This window comes from Enhydra lutris, unplaced genomic scaffold (assembly GCF_002288905.1).
Source record: "Enhydra lutris kenyoni isolate GAN:26980312 unplaced genomic scaffold, ASM228890v2 scaffoldscaffold14, whole genome shotgun sequence".
In the NCBI taxonomy this organism is placed as follows: domain Eukaryota; kingdom Metazoa; phylum Chordata; class Mammalia; order Carnivora; family Mustelidae; genus Enhydra; species Enhydra lutris.
In genome coordinates this window covers 7,277,405-7,293,430 of record NW_019154098.1, presented here as the reverse complement: position 1 = coordinate 7,293,430, position 16,026 = coordinate 7,277,405, and the positions used below count along the sequence as shown (strand labels likewise).

The following is a 16,026-nucleotide window of genomic DNA, read 5'->3' as shown; positions in this document are numbered from 1 at the left end:
ATTCTTAGGAAATTCATCTGTGTAGAGATTTCATGGAAGTTATTGTCAGTAATCCAAAACTTGACTTAGTTACTAGCTCTGCTAAGAATCAAGCATGTTGTTTCTGAAACACCCACTCCATTTCATGTGGATGCCGTGGTCCCGGGTCTGTTAATAGGTTTAAAGTTGTTTGGAGTTTGGCATTTATGACATTGATTTAATTCAAATAAGATGAGTATTCTGAATATCAACTAAAATGTGGACTTATTTAACTAACTGTTGGGTTAGTGGTTACATTATTGGGATCTAAAATGGTCCATAGAGCTAATAAAAGTGGTGATCTGGTCTTTCCTTTCAAGCGAAGACAGGCAAGATAGATCTCATACACTCTTTACTTTCCGTTCTTGCCCATGGGTGGGAATCAGAGGAGTGTGGAGATTATGAACAAAATATGTTTCTTGAGGGTCTAATTCTCTTTCCCAGGTAAGGTAAAAGCAAATGCTCGGGTGATGTTTTCCAAAGTGGGATGTATGCACAACAATATATTTGGTGCTAGAAACACTTGCTAGAACTTCTATTTTAATGTATATGTATATAGCTTACGGTTTCCTATGTGTCAGACACTTTTCCAGCATCTTACATGTATTAACTACATGTAAATAATCTTCACAACTTTAGGAGGGAATGATCATCTCCTGTTCACATATGGAAAAAAAAAAAAAGAATAGAGAAGCAATTTGCTAAGGGTTACACAGTTACTAAGTAACAGGCATTTGAATCCCAAAAATCTGGCTCCAGAGCCCATGCTTTTATTCAAAAAATTAAATTTAATATTAGTATTTAGTACCTAGGTGAATACTGATTCCCTTACAGGGTTCATGCTAGTGCCTGCAGTTCTGTGCACGCGGAGGCCATATCTTCCGGTAAGGTGGGGGGTTCCACAGTGTAGAAAGTCTCCAGGTCTTAATTTTCTTTCAGTATATCTGGGCATAAGGCTGTGATATGTGCCTTGGTATGGATTCATGGACTACATTAGCTAGTTTTAGTTAAATTTACCTTTAAATGGGCACAGATTACTACAAAAGAAACTGTAAATTAAAGGTCTACAAATACATTTGAAATGAGCAAGAAAAATGGCAACACTGATCATTCCCCTGTGCCTCGTCCAAGCTGCCTTACCACAAAGTAAAAAGAACTGTGATCCAGTTGGATATGACAAGAAGAATCTTCTCAACCGGAGCTATTTCTCTATGTCCAGTATGGTTAATGATGAATCTTTTGCCCTAAGTATTAGCAACATTAGCCAATGATAGAAGACATACAGAGTTTTAAAATAAATGAGTGCCTACACACATACACACATGTACACACATACACATATGTACACACAGACACACATTTTGTGCGTGTGTGTGTGTACATTTAAATATCTCCTTAAGAGGTGTGGGATCCAGTTGTGGGGATAATTCTTTGCTGTCTCGTGTAAGATCTTGCCATACTTGAGGCAGAGTCCCAAAGGTGCATTTGCATTTGCCATCACTGGTGACCTGCTCCCTTTGTCCTCCTTCCTCTGTTACATCTTCTTAGCTCTTAAATTAATGAGATATATACTTCTTCCTGTATCCAAGCATCTAAAAAAATTCTTTATATCCTCTCCTTTGTTTCACAGTCCTACTTCAGACCCATCTCTGTAATACTAGACTACACCATCTATCTGATGCGGTACCCTATTATTTTGTAGTCTTTCTCAGTTGTCTTTTTTAGCATTTTAATGAACTTTAGATTTTATAAGACACTCAGTTACAAGATGCTGTTGGCCAGTTAGGACCCATATACCAGAAATCTGCTGCCTTCGTCTGTGCTTGTGTGGCATCCTCTAGGTTTTCTTTAAGTTAACTAAACTGTGTTAAACCCCTGGGTAGTGACTCTTACACTCTGGGCATTAATTTTGTTTGACATTCATCATTCTCTTTGAATGCATGAGGCACTGCTTGGCTGTTAGAAGCTAGGTGCTGTTGTACACAGTTGTTGAGTTGTTGCACAGATGAATGAGACAGGCTTTCTGCCCTCAGAGGGTCACAACCACTGCCCCCATTAGGGAAAATAGGTAGGCAGGTACATTGCTAGGCCTAGAAAAGACTGATGTTTGAGGCTGTGAAAACTTAACTTTTTGATAAATGACTGCTTTGTCCTTGTTCTCTGTGCTGTGCTCTGCTCCCAGTGATCACTCCCTGCCCTTCCTTTGTGTCTGCCCTGACCTTGCAGCAACCTTCCTGTGAGAACTTGCAGCAGAGTAATGTGAGGTTGACTTATGGGCATGTGCTTTTAGAGGAATGGGCAGCTTCTCCTTTTCTGATCTTGGGAGCCATAGGCCAGGAGGAAGCTTTGCCACCTTGAGGCCACTTGAGGATAAGTGGGAACCCGGGAATACCTAGGTGGGGTAGAATCAGTGAAAACAGGGAGAACTGAGGACCCCAGCTGACAGCTACCATCAGCGGTACTGGACATGGGAAAAAGCGATCTTGAGAGTGGGTCTTCCCTGCCCCGGCTGATCTGGCCGTTGCCACATGAAACTCCCCTGGGGCTTAGGTTGCTGAATTGTGAGCAAGTAAATCAATGGTTATTGTTGATAGCCATTAAGTTTTGGGTTAGTTTGTAGCTGTCGTGTAGCTGTAGATAACCAAAATAGCTTTAAAGCGTGCTTTTCTCGTGTCCAGGTCAGACCAGGTGTGTGAAATGACCCGCGTGTGCATGTGTTGTGCATGTGCACGCCAGGACTGTAGAAGTATAGTGGCAGGGCTGTGAGGGGGAGAAGGGCCATCATGTACCGAAGGGGTTGCTCTTAGCAAGTGTCAGGGTTAGCCCAGGATTTCATTTTGGCGATGAAATAGTAAAATGCATTTAACAAAAACAGCGGAGGTGCAGGGAGCATTAGAAAATTCAGTTACAGTCAGGGAAGACCCCGTACCACTTGTGAGCGTGTCTGTCACTGTGACCAGGAGGGACTCCACCCCAGACAGAACCTGACTGTTGGAAACTCTTCCTCTTGTGCCAAAGAGTGCTTTCTATTTTGTGATACAGCTGGTACAGCTGTGGATTTCCCAGAGTAAAGCAGTGACAGCCGGGAGACTAGAGCTGTGGATTTCCCAGAATGGAGCAGTGACAGCCGGGAGACTGGAGCTCCGGTCCCAGGGCTCGTGAGCTTATTCTTTTCTTTTTGTTGATCTTGTCCTTTTTTTCTTTCTTTTTTTTTTTTAAAGCATGACTCCCTCCTGTGTAGCAGTGTGTTGAGAGTGGAGGTGGGAATTAAGATGTTGGTTTCAGAGTTGAGTAAAATACATTCCCTCCTCTCCGGAATCTACATAAAAAAACAGTATCCTAAAATCTGGCTTGATAAGTCACACGGGAAAGCAGGAGGAGAAGGAGGATGCTGGGAGGCCCCCACAGCAGGAGCCCTCTGGGCCTGGGAGACGGAGGGATGGGCTGTGAGCAGGGACTGGCCGTTAGTAGGGACTGGCCTTAGTAGGGACTGGCCAGGCATGTTCTTTGTCCCCGGGTGCTCACTTTCCCTCAAGTGTGGCGTTTGCCATCCTTAAAGGAGTAAGTTCCTATCAACAGAGAACAGTTAAGCAGTGACCAAAATACAAAAATACAAAATACAAAAAGAAAATGAAACCATCCAGATTGCCATCTATATTTTAAATTTTAATTTTAAATATTTTAAACTCAGAATTAAGTCCGGATTCTTGACAGTGGCCTGTGAAGCCTGCTGGCTGTCTCTGACCCTCTTCCTTCCAGCCCCGACTTGCTCTGCTCCCCTCAGGCTGCCAGCTTCTTGGTTCTCAGAAGCTCTGTTGTGCCCCAGGGCTTTTGCACTAGCTGGTCACATTGCAGGGAACAGTGACCCACACCCTTGCTCAGCACACAGCTCCCACGCAGCTGTCATGGGCCATCCCTCCGTGAGCACCGGGACATGCTCCAGTGCTTTCGTCCACTGCCCTGGGTGCTCCCTGCCAGCTCGTCAGTGTGGTCATCTTTGTGTAAGCTGTTCTTGTCACGGGGCTCTTACTGCTGACGTGCAACTCCATGTGAGCAGGGCCATCAGCTCCTTCTCTTTTCCACTCGGCCCCTGGAACGTGCTTGCCTCTTCACCAGCATGTAGTAGTCGTAACACCTACTGAGGGCTGGAACCTGATCTAACTACATGCTTTGTTGACTTTGGCAATATTTTTTAAAAAACAAAGCAAAGTGGTCTTGTCCTTGCTCCTGCAGATAAAGCTTTTGTTCTGGGTGGGGGTGGTTATGAGGGCATGGGTCTGAGCAGATCTCAGCAGTGGCTGCTTCCTTTGCCCATATGGCATGTAGGGGAGTGGCCTCGGGAGTCTTCCTGCTCCCTGATCTTCCTGTGAACACCTGGAGGCTGGGGCAGGAATGTTGAATTTCTGCGCAAAAGTCCTTTAAGGAAGTGTCAACTCCTCTAATTCTGTAGCTTTTAGGGCTTCTGCGCTCTCAGGGGAGCCCACCCCGGGTAAGCAAAGAAGCAAATGCAGGAGGCTCTTTTCTCCCTGCCGGCACCTGAACTCTGCCTTGGTGCCCCCCCACCCACTTGGTGTTTGCCCTGGGGCTTGGGAATTAACCTGCATTCTGTCCAGCTCTCTTCCTGTCTGTCTCACAGGGCAAGAGGGACCTTCTTTTCAGCTCTGCATCTGAGCTGAAATGGGTAGTTCTTGGTAGTTTTGAGAACCAGAAATGGCTAAAGTCAAAAGCAGGAGATTAGTGGAGCCAGAGAGGAGGGCAGGAGCCGTGCTCAGCAGAGTCAGGACACTGGGACTTGACCCTGAAGATGGTTGGGGGTTGTATTTGAATCAGAGATGTATCCAAGTGAGCTTCATGTGAAGAGCTCTGTGCTGACTGAGGAGACAGAGGTGGATTCTGTGGCAGGCGAGGTGAGCGAGGATGGTGGCAGGGGCTGGGAGCTTGTGGTGTGACCGCAGTAAAGTAGACTGTGACTGTGAGAGACATCGGTGAGCTTTCATGGGTCCAGTGGGTTTTTATGAAATGCTCTCTCTGCACAGGTGTTGGAGCTGTGGGCACCAAAGGCCCCATCATTGCCATCACGGAGTGAATGTCAGGTTCGTGGCTAGAGTCAGGGTCCTACGGCAGGGTGGCTGCCTGGGCCCAGGAGCTCTGGAAGATAATGCTTGACGCTGTGAGGGCCCAGGTTACAAGTTCAGCAGTAGGGTTGAGTTGAAGGTCAACAAAGGAGTCTTTTGTTGGACTAACCAACTTTTTGGTGAGCACCCAATTAAGGGGACCTTTTAATGAAGATAGTGACATGTTCTTGAGGCTTAGTTGTTATGAAATGACAGCTTAAGTGTAATTGCTCCCTCAGGAACAGTTTCACATCACAAATGTTTAAACCAATTAAAGCCAGTTCAGAAAAGCATTTAGTTTTTACCAACAAAGAACATAATTGTGGGATCTTATACATTATGCAGTGAAAACTCTATGTTGGTTTACCATCTTTGAAAAGTTTCCTATTTACAATTGTAACACTTGTAATATGGTAATGTATTTATAATGTAATAATTAACATCTGGAAAAATATAATTTGCTTTGGAAATATCACTTTCACCTTTTATTCAAATCTAGGCACAAATAAAATTATTTATTCATTTATATTTTTATTTTTTATTATGTTATGTTAGTCATCATACAGTACATCATTAGTTTTTTGATGTCATGTTCCATAATTCATTGTTTGCGGATAACACCCAGCGCTACATGCAGCCCGTGCCCTCCTTCATACCCGTCACCAGGCTCACCCATCACCCCTCCTTCCTCCCCTCTAAAACCCTCAGATTTTTTCCCGAAGTCCGTAGTCTCTCATGGTTCGTCTCCCACTCCAATTTCTCTCCCTTCATTTTTTCCTTCTCCTAATGTCCTCCATGCTATTCCTTATGCTCCACAAATAAGTGGGACCATATGATAATTGACTTTCTCCATTTGACTTATTTAACTTAGTGTAATCTCCTCCAGTTCTGTTCATGTTGATGCAAAAGTTGGGTATTCATCCTTTCTGATGGCTGTGTAATATTCCATGGGATATATGGACCACATCTTCTTATCCATTCATCTGTTGAAGGGCATCTTGGCTCTTTCCACAGTTTGGCGATTGTGGGTATTGCTGCTATGAACATTGGGATGCATATGATCCTTCTTTTCACTACATCTGTATCACAAATGAAATTGTTAATAAAATTGAAAGTTAAAATATATTACATTCTCATTTTAGAATATGGTAGTCAAAAATTAGATCCTGACTTCAGTTAAGGAAAGACTTTATTTGAAAGTATTATTACAAGAGCAGGGCGGGGGCCTTGTAATAAAGAGAAGATCTGTGCCTCATGAGATCAGTCAGACGGCAAAGGCTTTGCTTTTATGAGGAGAGGGCATGAGGCCAGCAAGGTGGGGGAAGTGGGAGGAGTGGTGGAGGCTGCATGTCCCTACTGAAGGGACAGTAGATTGGAGAACGTTCCCCTTGAGGCTGGCGCCTGAAGTGGGGTGTCTTTCAGGGATTGTATGCTGGCCCAGGTTGCTGGTGAGTCATATTCAGGGGCCTGAGGAAAGGGAGAACTTCCCTGAAGTTTGATCAGGTCAGGTTAGTAGACATTTTCTGATTGATTAATCGGGACAAACAGGTCAGCTAATCTTTGGTGGGGCAGAGAATGTGGATTTAAAGGGTCTCTGTCTGGCTTTGTCATAGGTGGATGGTGGGTCATCCACAAGTCCTACCTAAATCACCTGGGGAGGAGTAGTTCATTGCAATGAGCCATTCCTAGAAATGGAAAAGGGCCTGAACTTGTCCTCATCATTACTCTTAGTCAGGAGCACAGGGCTGGGTTAAATTCAGCATCCTCCCGGTGCTCAGCACTTACCTGATGCACCTTAATTTTCCTGATAACCCTTCAGTGTGAGGTCTCTCATAAGCCATGACTTGACTTCCTGAGGACCAGGAAGGCTGAGGAACTGCCTTGGTCACACTGCTGGTAAGAGGGCACCCCACTGCTTCAGAAGGCTCTGGCCCAGGAGCTCCAGCGGGATGGTCCTAATACTCAGAGCAAATGAGACAGCCATGCCGCCTGATTTGTATATTGTTCATGTTGTCTGAAGAATCCAAAACATATATTCAGCTAGTGTCACTTAGACCTTTTCTTGCTGCAAGTATGAACCTGGGCTAGCTTAAGTTTTGGTTTGTTTTTCCATGTATGAAGGGTACCTAGTAGAATCTATAGAGAAATGGAACTTGTAATCTGCAAGAAGGACAGCAACAGGGACTTAAAGCCGAAGAAAGAGAGAGGAGCCAGAGTCAGTGACTGCTCTCCCTAGCAGTGTTTCTCAGTAGGGACAAAACTGACATTGTACACAGGACACCTCTTCCTTGTGAAGGGCAGTTCCATCCATCTCCGGTGTGTGATATCCTTGGCCTTTGCCCACTAAATGCCAGTACTGGCCTACATCATTGTACAACAAAATAGAAGTGCTAAGTATTTCCAGATTCCCTAGGGAGGTGATGCACTCAGCGGTTGAGAACCTGACCACTGAGCAGCCGGGCGCATTGCCATTGTTGTGACTCAGCACTAAGGACATGAGTGTCCGCACTTTCGGTTCTAAACCTCAGACTCTCCTGACTGCCAGTCAGAGGCCAACTCCATGACTCGCCTGGGTGGCCTGGGCACAGTGCTGCCGTTTCAGTGTGCTGGCTTCCTTGGTAGCTTTGCAGAGGGAGGCGGGTCAGTTTCTGGTAATCAGTGGATATTGTTCATATAAATTTATGTATGTCCATAATAGTTGAATTCATCAATTTATTACTAATTTGGCATGGAGTGTGCACAGTCTGTTGGTTGCTCTGTTAGGTGATTTTTTTGTACCTTTCTCTGTTTAATTCATATTTACTGATTCATCAATCAGTAGCCTGTCCAGTCCTTGTGTTGTAGATGAAGTCTGGGACTCATGACTGTGACTTGACCTGGGACATGTAACTCCTGCACACTATGTGCCTGGATAGAGAAGGGAGTGAAAATGTTTCTGACTGTCAAAACGCTCATTTATGTCCTTTTTTGAATGAAAGGCTAATAGAAATTCAATGCAGAAAGAAATCTCCTAAAGGCATATAAAATTATAAAAATGTTTTTCCTTCTTCTATAGAGTTCTGCAAGTGACATTGAATAAGTCATATCATTCTGTGGATGTCAGTTTCCTCATCAGTATAAAATTAGATGTTTGCACTGGATGATTTCTAAGGTGTCTTGGTTTTTTTAGTGGGGAAATATTTAGTGATTAACGGTGTGATGTAAGTATGGCTTCTCAACCACAAATTTTGTCTCATGCCATCTTTGAAACCTACCAAAATGAATATAAAAAGAAAAAAGGCACAAATCCTCAAAGACAAGAATGGAAGGCTGAGGCAATAACAGGCCGATGATGGGAGTGAAGTTGTGGTGGTTGCAAAATAAATGGACACATGGTAATGACTTAGACAACAAGAGAAAGCAGAGTTTGGGCTTGCAGGCCGAGAGGAAGTGTCCCAGAAACAGGCTTGTTAGTACAGAAATAGCTTGAGAAGACTCAGGAATCCTGGATACCAGTTATTGAGAAGGTGGTGGACTGATGGGCAGGACTGAAGAAGGGATGACTAGGTTCTAAGTTTGGGTGAGAAGTGTTGAGACCACTGGATGCTCTTCCTCGCTGATAAAACTGGGTATCTGCCGTTTTAACTGCAGCAGGCTAGAGACTGCCCGAAGGGTTTGAATAAAGAAGACTTGGGCTCTAAGACCCAGAGAGATATGACTGAGGGCTAGAGATGCCACACTGAAAATGAGGAAATTATTTTCCTTAAATAAAGGTGTGTATACCTACTAGTGGGAATCCCAGCATTCCAGCAGCCAAGCTGATACCTCCTTCTGGGAGATTGGGGAATTCCTATTCAGGGTAGTGCTTACCTAGGCCAAGAGAAGAGAAACACAGATACTGATATTTGAGTAACTCTTGATGAAAATACTGGCCTCCTATCTTAAAGTGAATTGTTAAGTCCAGTTGTCAAATTCTGTGGATGAAAGCAGGACTTCAGCTACTGTTTTGGAGACTCAGCCTTAAATTTTAAGAACAGGCAGCGGAGGATTACTAGTCCCTTGAGGAAAGCCCATAATGTAGAAAGAGACCAATTCATAAAATGTGAATCTGTTGGAGGAAGCAGATACTATAAGCTCCAAGTGGGGGTGGGGATGGGGAGCACTGCCATTAATATCTTCAGAAATGTGAGACTTTATATCACTTCCATAAAATGTTTTTAAAATGTTGTAAAAAAAGAACAAATAAAAGAAAATACTATTAGTAGTTAAACATTTGATAGCAGAAATGGAAAAATCAATAGATATGTAGGAAATGTACTCAAATCCCCCAGAAAGTAAAACAAAGAGAGAAGGTGAGAGGAAAAGAAGAAAAATAAGAGAGAAATTTAGAATTCCAGCTCAGGAGATCCTAATAGCCAAATAATAGAATTTTCAGAAAGATGAAGCGAGTAAATGGGGAACCAAGAATAAGGTAGAGATGAGTAGGTGGAGACACTGATTTTTTTTCCCCCTATGTTGTATTATTTGATATTTTTAACTTAATATGTAACATTTCTATATTTTTAAAAAGTGATCGACTTTAAATTTAAAAAGCAAAAAATACTTATGTGTGAAGGTTAAAAATACTGTAGATATTTGAGTTTTCTTTGAAGACCAATAAAATTAAAAGTAGACCAAGAAAAAAATACCATTTGACTTTTTAAAAGTACATATTTTAAGAAAATTACTTCAGTTACTATAGGGAAATTGAGGAACAATTTTCTCTTAAAAACGGCAATAGCACAGTAATGGCACAGTTCATGGAGGAGAGCTGATACCAAAGCAGCAGCTGCGTGAGTTTGTTTGTAATCAGGAATCTTGCCAAAGAGAACAGTTTCCCTCCTGGTCAATAGGGCTAACTTTCCTTCTGGGAACAAGAAGTATTCTTGACTTACCTTAATCATGGTAAGGCATAAAAGTTGTATGAAATTCCTGATTATAATCCTTTCTTCAAGATATATTTATTATCAGTTCTGTGTTAGGCATTGTTCTGATTCATTTATGTGGACACCTTTAGTATTCCTAACAGCCTTATGGGGCTATGTTCTGTTGTCTTTCACCATTCTCATTTTATAGACGAGGAACCCAACGTACAGAGAGGTCAAGTAAACCAGTTAAGTAGCTGGGTTACTCAGCTGGTAAATGGAAAAGCCGGGTTTTCAAACTATGACAGTGTAGCCTCAGAGCCAATACTGTTAATGAATTCACTTCTGCTCTGCTTATTAAATAAAGAACCCTAAGAATCAAGACTAAATAATTTGTCATCATTTTCGTAGCTAGTTATTTTAGAAGAGATAGATGGATTCTGTCCTGAAGCTTTGTGAGCCACTGAATGCTCGCGAACTTCCCTAGGCCTAAGCACACTCCCTGGTTGACTAACCAAGCTCAAGTTCTGACTAGGTGGAAGAACCCAGACCCTCTACAGTGACCAGCCCAGAGCACCTTACATCTTCCCCACCCACAGCTGAAGTCAAATGTGTGTTAAAATTGTTGGGATAGCAACCTAGGGTTTCTGGGAATTGGCTTAATTTATAATTTGTTAAATCTAGCCATCATTGAAATGATTGGTTTTTACTTTACAACTTTTAGCCCCGTTATATGTGCTTTATGGAAAACTGTACAGTGTGAGGCATATCGCAGGAACTTATTTATTTGGCATTACTTAGTGATGTATAGCATATTGTAGTGTTTACTGACATTCAAGATTAATAAATTATTTTCAGATATGAATGTTACAAATTTGGTTTGTTTATTTTTTCCCTAGTTCAACTTTGTGGGGAAACTTCTGGGTCCCCGTGGCAATTCTCTGAAGCGTTTACAAGAAGAAACGTTGACAAAAATGTCCATCCTTGGGAAAGGTTCCATGAGAGACAAGGCAAAGGTAACATTCATCATAGACAAATGGCTACTTTGGAGACAAGTTACCTAATGCATTATTAGGTTATTTATTGTATTAATGCAAATTATATTAGAGCTAGCTAAGATTGCAAAGGAAATTACGTGAAAATGTTGTATACAGTGATGGAGTTTCTGATACTGTGTCGAAAACTGAGTCACTCGGGCCAGTTTCAGAATGTATGATGTCCTACATGTACGTCTGTAACTCTTAGCTTCGTTTGTAAAATGCAGTAGCAGTGCCTGCGGTTTTGACCATATAAGCAATACCTCGTAGAAAGTACAGCGATAGGGAAATTACCACAAAGAGAAATCAAAGTTAACTGCAGTCTTAGTGCCACTGTTTGCATCTTGGATGAGTTTCTGCTGGCTTTTTTTCTATGGCTGTATTTCACATAGTTGCGTTTATAAAGAATATGCTTGGATTTGCTCTTTTTGCCTTCCGTTTGATACCCTATACATTTTATCAAGTTAAAATTGATTTTAAATGTTTTAATAGTGGCTTTGTATTCTCACACACAGTAGCTCTAGTTGGTTCTATTCCTGCTAACTGCCTCTTTTTTTTTTTTGTAGTAACCTAAAATTACTGAGTTATTTTTATTGATCACTTTCTTAAATATACCACTACTGAAAGAAATTTTCACATTTCATAATGTGCTATCACTTACATTGTTCTCTGTTATCATTTTGTTGCTCTGTCGCTGTGAAAGATTGAGGTTACTGAAAACCGATCCCACATACAGTGGTCACTTCCCATGAAATGTTGAACAATGATTGTGTCAGGCAAGAAAGTTATTTAGATAAAATCCAGCCTCCTGGCATGCACAAAAATTTCCATTTAGACAAAGGCTTTTATAATAAAAACTGGCTGCCATTTGTTTGTCGGACAGCTACTATGAGTGTGTTACTCTGTGTTATCCCTAGAAAAATGATGGAAGATGTATAACATTGTCCTTATTTTACATGTAAAAAACCTTAGATTTAGAGAACCTGACTATATTATCTGGGTTAATCAGTGAAGTTAAATTATTTGATTAAAATAGGGCTACGCATCATACTCTCATGGAGTGTGGTTTTAAAATATAAATTCCCATATAGACTTTTAAGGGTAGAACCTTAAAAGGAATTTTCCGTGGGTGTTTGAGATGATTCTAATGCATGGCCAGGTTAGGCTCACTACCCACTAAGCCTTGCTGTCTCAGATGATGTTACTTTGATTCCCTGACTCATCTGTTCTGGAAGCTGGAGGGAAAGGAACCATATTGGTCAGTTGGTCAGAAGTTTTGTATAACTTATAGGAAACTAGCCCATCCTTGCTGATACCTTAATTGGGTCTTCAGTAAGGCCATCTGGTCATCAGGTACATGATATGACCAATGAAATTTGTGAACATACTGCTTATTTTGTTTGCTGTTAAGGGAGTTTTTTTGGTCAGAAGCAACATTTTGTGGCAGACAGTGGCAGTGGTCAGGGATCCACGGATAATTTAGTAAAATTAGTACAAAAGAAGTCGGGAAAGCAAGTCTCTAGCTAGATTGTATGTCCAAGTAATAGCAAGTGCCTGGCTAGCCATTTAATAAAAAGGATTCTAAATATCATCCCCTTGCTATCAGGGCTTGGTGGTTGTTCTATATTATGTTGTCGTTTTAAGGGCTGTCTGTGCTGTTGGTGTTTTGGGCATTCAGGAATGCAGTAGCCAAGGGTCCTTTCTGAAGGGGAGTCTGTGTTGTGAAGTGATATATGACCTCTCTCTATGTCACCAAAGACATTTTGTTCGAGTCCTTTGAATAGCACTGAGGCAGCTGGGGAATGAGGTGCTTTGCCATCTACTAAAATGAGTCCCTTTGTCTCCCTGGTGACTGAGTGCCCGCTCTTCATTGCGTGGGGCACCCTGTTCTCTTACACATTCAGTGGGTCTAGGCTGCTTTCCTAGACCACTTACCAGCACTTTACTAATCCTCTCATTTCTGTGTCCTTGACCACATTGGTCTGAGAATCTTTATAGAGATTCTGTAATGTAAGTGGCTGGTCATTTCCATTCCATCAGGACACCCAGGAACTGGGGAAGTAGCATACATTTGGGGCTTACAGTCCAACAGAGCTGCTCTCAAGGGACAGGATGAGAAGTCCTTTATATCTCGACCACATAGACCCCCCACCATCACCAGTGGCCCTCAGTGGAGCAGCGAGTACTCAGAGTCCAGCTTGTTAATCCTCAGGCTTTCTGGATATTTCTTCTTTTCAGTGCACAGTCACTCTAGGAAAAGACCCCTGGTCCGTGTTGGGAAGACAAGGAGGAAGTGTCACATGTACACAGGAGGTGTTCACAGTTATTATTAGCTTTCTTATTCTCTGCATCCCCGGGACAAGCAAGGACCTGATCCTAGACCAGGAGGTCATACCAAGAAACAGTAATAAAGTGGGGCACCTGGGTGGCTCAGTTGGCTAAGTGTCTGCCTTCTGCTCAGGTCATAGTCCTAGGGTCCTGAACTTGAGCCCGTGTCTGGCCCCCTGTTCTGTGGGGAGCCTGCTTCTCTGTCTCCCTCTGCCCCTCCCCACAATTTGTGCACATGCTCTCTCCTCTTGCTCTCTCTTTCAAATAAATAAATAAAATCTTAAAAAAAAAAATAGCCTGAGAATTGTCATCTCCTTTCAAGGAACCTTGGCTATTCCGAACAAGGTAGGAAAAATTTCACCAGACAGGCTTCTGCACCTGCGGAAAGCTCAGTTGGGCTCTTCATTTGAACACTAAGTGTTCTTCGAATCCTCCCAAATGTTGCCAGTCCAGTTCTCAGATCTTCAGTGTTCTCCAGGCGTTTTCCTAAACCTCACAGAAGAGGGGGCCGGGCAGTCTGTCTTGTCCTTCAGAAGCACACAGGTGTCAACTCTGCTTCTGCTTGTTGGCTCCCATCAACCTGTGGCCATAAGCAGTAAACTTTCTAGACTTCTTCTGGCTCTTTCAGACTTGAGCTCATCGTGTCAAATCTTGAGTCTGTCTTTTTCTTTTTAGAACTCTTCAGTACAGTTTTACCCACTCCCCCTGCCTTGTTTTCCTTTTGCGCGTCATACTGTGGCCGGCCTCTGCCCCACACAGCCAACAGTCACACCTTCCAAAGCATTTCAGTGATGTCACCATAGGTCATAACTCAAGTCACAGGCTTGCTGCAGAAGCAGCGACCACGGGGATCCCGTGTCCTGTACTGCAGCCAGGTCCTCACTGCCGGAACTCTTGAATGCTGATTTCTGTTGTTCCTTTTAGTCTGCAGAAATTCTCAGTTAATAATGTTTATTGCTAAAGAGATTTCCATTACTATTAAAAATCTCATCTTTTAGCTTTTCAAAGTGTTCACTATCTAAATTCTAATGAGACCATAATTCATTTTATTCTTGTATTTTCTACATTGATGAAATTTTGGGAGTTATTACTGACTTGGGTCAGTTGGTTATGTAGCATAACAATTACTGTAATGCTGTGGTCTGTTGAGCCTTCAGCTTGTGCCCAGCATGCTAGCTGTTCTGCCCTTATTGTCTATGTTCTAGACTAATAGGATAATTAATACTGCCGTCATCATTTATTGAGTGTTTATTATGTACTAAGCATAGTTCTAAAGACTTTTATGTCTTTAAATATGAAACTCCTTTTTTACTACAATGCCTGTATATTACTAATAACTCCTAATTACTATTCTGATAACTTTATTACTACAAAAACCCTCTGAGCAGTAGATACTATACTTTTACTCTTCACTGAAAATCACCTCTTTAAAATGATAAAGTAACCTGTCCAAAATTATACACTACATTTTGAATCTGCGATTTGAAAGCAGAACTCCAAACAAAGTCTGCGTTCTTCCCCAAACTCCATAGTGCCTGTCCCCACTAACCCAGGAAAGGAGCTGGTAACGCCCCTCGCTGTGTGGAGATGAGGACAACAGGCTGGGCTAAGAAGGCCTGTCTGGCTGTTTCCATCTGCGGCAGCAGTGGCAGAGCGCTGCCCTGTGAATCAGTCACAAACTCTCGTGAGTGTCCCCAGTGTGATGCCGTATTCCAATAGGTAAACAGTGTTTACGTCAGTAGATTATGCTTTTCAGAAGTGAACTGTTGAACATAAAATTCGGTTCTGTGAAGTTTAAAACTTCAGCTCTGAAAGACAGAGTATCAGATCAAGGGATGGAAAGTGCTCTGATTAGAATAAATAGTCTGTAGTTGGCCTAAAAGAATCATTCTTCTTATGCGTGACCAAGTGTGAAGGAAATGCGGAGGGTATTATGGTAGCTTATATTCGCTCTCCTTGCTTCAAATGTTTTTCCTTCTTTTCCTTCAGTTTCTGACCTACTTTCTGTAAATGCGAAGGAAACCGGCATATACTCAGTCCTGGTGTGTGTAAAGCAGTGTTCTGGGTGTACGTACGTGATCTCCTTCACCAGGCATTTATGGAAAGTTGGTTCTTTCACTTTTCTCAGTGGTCCTGTATTAATACACTTATGTTAGCACCAACCTGATTTTTCAAATTAAGGGTTGGATTACATTTCTTCAGTCTAAACAAATGCACCTGGTGTCTGGCACGGCTACGCTTTGGGCATATCTGACTCAAAACCCCATGTCCTAGTCATGCTCTAGATGGAGATCTCTCTTCCTTTAAAAGCAGTCAGATTAGTGAAGTAACACCAGTTGAAGGCTTAAATGGTGAAATCAAGGGTGCTTGTGCCTCTTTGACCTCTAGGCCTGTGGTGGAATTAAAAGGTGTTGTTGCCAGGAGTTCTAGGGTTCTCCTTCTCATGGGTTTGGTATTTTAGAGAGTCTGGGAAGGTTTCCCTGTTTTGGAAGTCACTCTAGGTGTAGGTACCTACTCATCTTAATCTGTCTGTATGATTTGAATGTTGGAAACAAAGACTTTTAGAAGACCCCCATTTTGTCATTTCCCACTATAAAGAATACTAGTTAGGAGAAAATAATGGACCAAAATCATTTGTCTCTTGCT

General features: G+C 42.3%; 1 protein-coding gene across 2 annotated transcripts in view; it reads left to right on the top strand.

The window, feature by feature from the left end:
* The window catches only part of LOC111146653 (KH RNA binding domain containing, signal transduction associated 3), a 185,097-nt gene that overhangs the window by 72,958 nt on the left and 96,113 nt on the right, over nt 1-16,026 (top strand). Inside the window, exon 3 of one of the 2 annotated variants that reach the window (XM_022502292.1) lies at nt 10,915-11,031. The exons of the other annotated variant lie outside the window; for it this stretch is intronic. Within the exon in view, the coding sequence (XP_022358000.1) occupies nt 10,915-11,031 (117 nt within the window). The remainder of the gene's footprint in view (nt 1-10,914; nt 11,032-16,026) is intronic. 2 annotated transcript variants of the gene reach the window in all.